The 6517-nt window shown below is 37.4% G+C and overlaps 2 protein-coding genes across 2 annotated transcripts in view; both read right to left on the bottom strand.

Annotated features, from left to right (window-relative positions):
- si:dkeyp-75b4.8 (lipopolysaccharide-induced tumor necrosis factor-alpha factor homolog) overlaps positions 1-1221 on the bottom strand; it is a 1904-nt gene extending 683 nt beyond the window's left edge. The window contains exons 1-3 of the mRNA XM_035660817.1: positions 946-1221; positions 381-482; positions 24-228 (exon numbers count right to left, since the gene is read on the bottom strand). Of these exons, the coding sequence (XP_035516710.1) occupies positions 24-228; positions 381-482; positions 946-1084 (446 nt within the window). The 5' untranslated portion in view covers positions 1085-1221. The remainder of the gene's footprint in view (positions 1-23; positions 229-380; positions 483-945) is intronic.
- A 4102-nt stretch (positions 1222-5323) lies between these two features.
- The window catches only part of pdia2 (protein disulfide isomerase family A, member 2), a 7051-nt gene continuing 5857 nt past the window's right edge, over positions 5324-6517 (bottom strand). Inside the window, exons 9-11 of the mRNA XM_035660560.1 lie at positions 5844-6022; positions 5552-5707; positions 5324-5464 (exon numbers count right to left, since the gene is read on the bottom strand). Coding sequence (XP_035516453.1) covers positions 5408-5464; positions 5552-5707; positions 5844-6022 — 392 coding nt within the window. The 3' untranslated portion in view covers positions 5324-5407. The remainder of the gene's footprint in view (positions 5465-5551; positions 5708-5843; positions 6023-6517) is intronic.

Genomic DNA, 6517 nt, shown 5'->3' with positions numbered 1-6517 from the left:
GTGTGTGTGTGTGTTTGTCTCACCCCATCACTGTGAGAAGGCAACACATGCACCAGGCAGCCCTCCCAGGATGGTAGGTGACTTTAGTGGTGACAACGTGGTGGCAGTGTGGGCAGTGTACCAAACCAGGGGCTTCTCTCAGACATGTCACTGTGATAGGAACAGGCTGTGGCTGCGTCACGACTACTGGCTGAGTTTGTCTGCTACTGACAGACGGCGTTACGCCAACTGAAGTACAGAGTGGAAGGAAAGACGTGGATATCAGGAACAAAATGAGGAGCAAATTCAATATTGTTTTCACCTGCTCTGTTGGTTGGTGTGTGTGTGTGTGTGTGTGTGTGCGCGCTATTAAAGACCAATTGTAAAGATAAAGTTAATACCTTGTATGGGTGGATGGATTATGAGTCCAGTGCTTTGTGAATGACCAGCAGGTGGCACCCTGGGCGGAGTCAGGACAGGAAAAGGATCTGGCTGGTTTGTAACTGGAAGAAAGAAAGAAAGAAGAAAGAGAGAAAGAAAATGTAAAAAAGTAAAGTACATCCACATTAAGTTGGTCATTTGTAAATCTTTCTCTCTCCTTTTCTGTGTAAACTAAAACAGTATTTATACATCTTAAAACAGCTGCTTTAGTCTTTCAGAGTGAGAGGAGCTTTCAGAGGAGCAGTGAGGGTTGGAGTGACAGTGAAGTTAAGAAGATAACATGTGAGCTGCCATTTTAGATGACATTATAGACAAATACAACATGTGTCATTAGTTTGTATTTCTGTCCACAACTTTGTCCGAGTAGACTTGCATCATTGTTTTTGAAAAGCTCAGTTTACTCTATCAAAACGCAGCTTTAGTGTGGACAGAGGACCAAAACAGAGAAACAAAAGATGCATTGTCAGCCGGCTCAGTGTGAATGCATTCCCAGTACTACCTGATGAGTTGTTAATCTTATCTTACTTGCTTCCCCATAGGTGGGAGGAGGTGTAGAGGGGGGGGAGAGGGAGGCGTCATAGGAGGGGGGAGGAGGTATGTTGAATACTTGTGCGCTCAGAGCAGGAGGGTGGAGACGGGACTCCTCATATGAAGGGGGTTCCATCAGAAAATCATCTAGTCAAACAGGAGGCTGGTGATAAAGAGGAGATCATTCATATGTAACTCTTGCTGGTGTATTCTGTTATAAAACCTATATTTTCCATTATTGTTTTGTACATTATTCCTTCAAGGAGGTTTTATTTTTGTTCATTCTTAACCTTGGAAGTAGTAATTTGACAAAATTATCTTTACTCAATGTCCATTTCCTGGGGTTTTCTGACACACAGCCTTCATCAGTAGATGTTTTTTACTGAGACGGTTCAGTTGTCAAGAGACAGAAGGAAGACCGGAAACAGACAACATCAACCGTCTGTAAACAATGTTGGTCTCAGCATCCATGTCATAGTCAATGAGAAGTCAGTGGATGATAAGAGAAAGATCAAGGAGGCCAATCACATCCATACTGACCACAGACCTCCAGTCACATGATCATAATCGAATGTTGAAAACTGAGCAAACTGATAAAGACTGTGAGATGAAGTTTAAAGCTTCAGAAAAAGCTAGCAAGTAGACCTTAAGTAGGCTTTAATGTGAAAATATGAACGGACCATTTGTTTGGTTTATCCCTTCAGGACTACTGTAGAAACATGGAAGGCCACCCGTAGCGTCTGTAGATAAGGTTCATTCTAATGTAACGAAATAGCAACGATCCTTATTTCCAGGTGATTATACGCCAATGAAAACATAGTTATACATATAAGATTTCTGCCAATAGTGTGTAAATGTTACAAACTGGATCTGAATGAATATTTTTTCAAACAACATGTTTTTTGTGTAGATCCAGATCCCCATTTGACTATTGCACTTAAATAATAATAATCAGGAACATGTATCCTGTGTGATGTTTATCTGGACCTATTTGCAGATTCATCATTAGATTTTCTATTGTTATCTGATGTGCCCCATCAAGTGCTTTCTGCTTCTACAAAATGGCATTTTCCTAAAGTTTAATGCATGTACCTAGTGTAATGTACTGTTCTTACCTATTTACACAAGTACTGTACTGTACTGTACAAATTCAAGATACTTGAGTATTTCCATTTTATGCAACTTTATACTTCACATCTTAAGTTACGAGTTACCTCTCAGATTTTTTAAATGCTCTTCCTGTCCAGTTAAAACCACGTATCTCCAGATTTGGTGATTTTGAATGTTTCTGATAAAGTTAAGGATTAAATGTTTCTTTAAAGGTTGAGAAAATGCTCCTATTCTTAAGATAAAAAAAGCTAAAGCTCATGAAAAGATGACTTTTTAGAGAATCCTGTTTCTCACAGGACAGCTACATTACAAAACATATGATGATCTTTTATATAATATGATTCATTGCTGTAGAATAAACAGTAAACTGATTAAAATGAAAACAACCTTAAACATCCACAGTAATAAAATACAACATACACATTAATGCAGCAGTAATATGAATCCAAAACCTTCCCATATAATAATGAAACACTGTCAGGAACAATTCACTGCAGAAAGACTATTTTTTATAATATTTAGCTGATCTTTACATAGTTTTAGTAGCGTTTTAAAGGCAGGACTGTTAACTTGCTGTGTGATGTGAATAAAGGATCTGAATACTTCCTCCTCGCTGCTGATCTGTATTATCACCGCCATCTCTAACTGCGAACACTGCTTCTTTTTTCACCAGCCCAGTGCATATGAGGACACTGAACATGAAGTCAGTGAATCAGTGTCTAAATACTGTAGCTCCTGTGAACATACACTTATGTTTATGTACTTAAAGCTGTGTGATGTTCACACTGCTGCAGCTCTCATTCTGTTTGTGGGAGTTGCTGGTATAATCTCCTCCCTGCCCTACTATATTAGACAATAGAGAGTCACACTTGAGATTACTAGTTTGAACTTTTACCAGAGCAGCTGAGGTTTAAAGTTACAGTGTCAAAACAACATTATAGTATCGTTAGTACAAGTAGATACTATACGTACACACTGTGCTGCTATGTTATTCTCAATTACTTTCAAAGTGGAAATGAAAAAATAACTCCAAAAATATAGACAGTTTCAGTTACTATATGGTGTGATATAAGTGATTTTTATATTAGTAACATATATATTAATACAAACAGAGTAGATGCAGAGAGAATCTCATTAAGTTAAGGTAAAGCGTTTTTTTAACTGTGCCACACTCACTATTAGCTTAACCCAGTTCAAATGCTCACACTCTTACTATAAGTTAAAAATAACACAGTGTCATTATAGCACAGGTAATGCTGAATCATGTGATCCCACTTCACTGCTTCTCCGCAAGAGGTGTTTTCATGCCAATTTGTCACCTAAAACCAACTGTATCAGCCATTAAACACGCCTGCTTAATGCAGCCATGTAATTCTAGCTCACATGGGACTTGTTCTCTTATGTAAACAAGATACATCCAAGCCTAAGTATCGGATCCAAACAAGCACAGACCTGCCTCCGCCATAAATAAACGACAAAGAAAAACTGCTTGCAAAGAGTATAGCTTGTGTCCTCCTTCACTAATTTAACAGCGGGATGTGTGAGATATATCAGAGCAGTGGTCTTACCTTGGACAAATGAGGAAGCTCGGCTGGCAGGAGGAAGCGCGTATCATGTTGGTGACATCACAGCCTGTTGAACCTGTTTTCTCTGGAATTAGAAACATTTAATTTCCCCACAGACTGAAAACCAACCCTTTTTACCTGAGTCACTTGTTCAAACTCACCTTCTTCACCGGCCTCATTCAGGTGAGTTTACAGCCACCTGTTTCCTAAATGCTAAGTCAACCTCTATTTACAGTAACACTTTGTTTACAGTGCAGCAATTACCAAGATGGAATAGTTTCATATCTGCTATATTTGCTTTGCATATTTATATATTCTTTTATTAGAAATATAACATAGAGTCAAGTATGTGAATAGAAAACTAACAAGCCTTTTTCATTCATTTATCAACCTTATTATTTATACATGTTGGTCCAATGAGAGTAGTTTGCTCTGAAACCCTTTACTTTAACTACCCCATTCACCATTTATAACCAATAAACACTGAATAAACGGCTTATAAAACGCCATAATGTATTTGTTCACTATAGAGCCCCAAAGTGTTCAATACAGAATAAATAAATAAACAATTATGAAATAATCACATGAATATCACATAAAACAACAATAATTTGTACATTCATTTTTATTTTCAAATGCCTGTTTTATTTAATGTCACTTTTAATTTCGTAATGTTACTTTTTATGACAGTGAGTTACTGCCGTCTCACCTTTAAGCCAATAAAAGTGATGTTATTAAGCTTAAGCTACGAGCTCAACAACTGCTACTTGATTTAACTGTTTATTTAGTTAGTGTTATGCTAGTAGATGCTTATGTTGCAGGGATGAGGAACAGGAGCAGGCTGGTCACAGCTCACTACTTTCTTCTCCTTCTTTCTATCTTTCAATCTATTCATAATCTAATTACTTTTTTTCCACTACCATTGGTTTGTCTTCACCATTAACTTTAAATCTCTTCCTTCTCTGCATGCTGTCACCTCTTAATTGTTTTTTCACCCGTACAAGTCACAATAATGTTGACCTTTATGGCACAAGATCATAAAACTGTTGGATTAATTCAGTGTTTATCAAATGGGGGTACGTTTACCCCTAGGGGTAGTCTGGAGTACTGTAGGGGGTCAAGACATAAAAAGTAAATTTATAAAATATTAGTCATGTATAATTTATGAAATACAATAAGTTCAATAAAAAAATCTAAATGTAAGTTTGATAAACCACATTTTATATTCAATATTATTATTTTCAATGCAGTCGTTATCTGCCACAAACCGTTAACTGCAGTTGCCTCCCCGCCACCGAGAATGACAAAGATCCTCAACTCATGTTTCTCACTAAATTAACAAAGAGACTGCCAAATACAACTACAACATCATCTAAGTGTTGTTGTATGATCACAACAAATTGGTTTGCCATGAATTTAGTGATGATTCTAAACATTTGAAATGAAGCATTTGTGTTTTTCCTTCAAAATCTGATACTGATGGTGCAGCGCTGTGTTGTACATCTTTATATATATTTGTATCAAAAATGTTTTGGTCAGGGGTTACTTCACATATCACATAACTGTCTTGTATAATAAACTTATTTATGTTTTTCGTCACACTGAAAATCTCTATGTAACTGACTGATAAAAAATCAAATCAGGTGTTAAGACAAATATAAAAAGTGTTTTAGGTGCATTCAAAATAGTACAGAACATTTTTATGTTTGTAACCCAAATTCATTTTATTAAGAAAAATTGGAAGACGCTAGGTTGATCCTGATTGGCCAGAAAACAAAGTGACATCACAGCTCATCTTTATTTGTTTTGTTGGTTGGTACCTCTTCAGACTCACCAGCCTCCTGAAAGAGAGGAAGACAGCATGAGAGAGTGGTGAATAGATTTATATCTACAAAAAACATATATAAAGTAGTAGTAAAAATAGAAACCTTGCTATCTTCACCAGCCTCGTCGTCTTCCTCGTCATCGTCATCATCATCATCATCCTCGTCGTCCTCATCAGTTGCCGCCTGGGGCAACACTCCTCCACCATCCAGGAACTTGGACATGGTCTCCAGATCCCTGTTTCCAGTGTAGTCGACCACCTAAATGACAACAAAGGAGGAAGAGGCAGAGAGAAAAAGGATGAGTGGGAGAACAAAATAATAATAATAATAAAAAGCTCCTTACATAAATCATTGTACGTCTGTAAGGGGAACGTGTGTGTGAGTGTGTGTGTACCTCTTTGTCACCAGCTGGGAAGTATTTGAGTGTTGGGAATCCTTCAACGGCGACAGACTCCACTTCGTTTGCTGTGGCGTCCATCTTGGCTATGATGATGTCTTCGTGGTCAGCATACTTTTCACCCAGCTGATCCCAGATGGGAGTCAGTTCCTTACAGTGTCCACACCATGGAGCATCTACACACACACACACACACACACACACACACACACACACACAAAGGGCACATCTGGTAACTGGTTTTATATCAGTGGGTTTCCTGAAGTCTACACTGCAAAATATTATAATATTATAAGTTATTTCAACATAAAAACCAGGTTTCTCTGCTTTATTCAACTTTTTTTTTCAAACTAGAGGGATGGTTTCCGACAGGGTATTAGACCAAATACAATGCAAGCTCAGAATCATGTTATTAATGCCACATTTAGGCCATGAATGATGGAAAAACGTCCCCATATCGGCTACTGGTTTTATCACGTGTCTGCCTCTCACTCATTACTGGTGAATAACCGTCTTTCTGGACACCAGAAATAATGTTAGTTGTCTAATGTTGAGCAGCGTTTGTATTATTACAAAGTTGAGGGTCACACAATCCTGTGCACGGTTTATATATATATATATATATACATATATATATACATATATATATATATACACTGTATATATATATA

This window comes from Morone saxatilis, unplaced genomic scaffold (genome assembly GCF_004916995.1).
Source record: "Morone saxatilis isolate NCDOM2014 unplaced genomic scaffold, NCSU_SB_2.0 Contig17, whole genome shotgun sequence".
Classification (NCBI taxonomy): domain Eukaryota; kingdom Metazoa; phylum Chordata; class Actinopteri; family Moronidae; genus Morone; species Morone saxatilis.
This window is presented reverse-complemented; position numbering and strand designations above follow the sequence as displayed.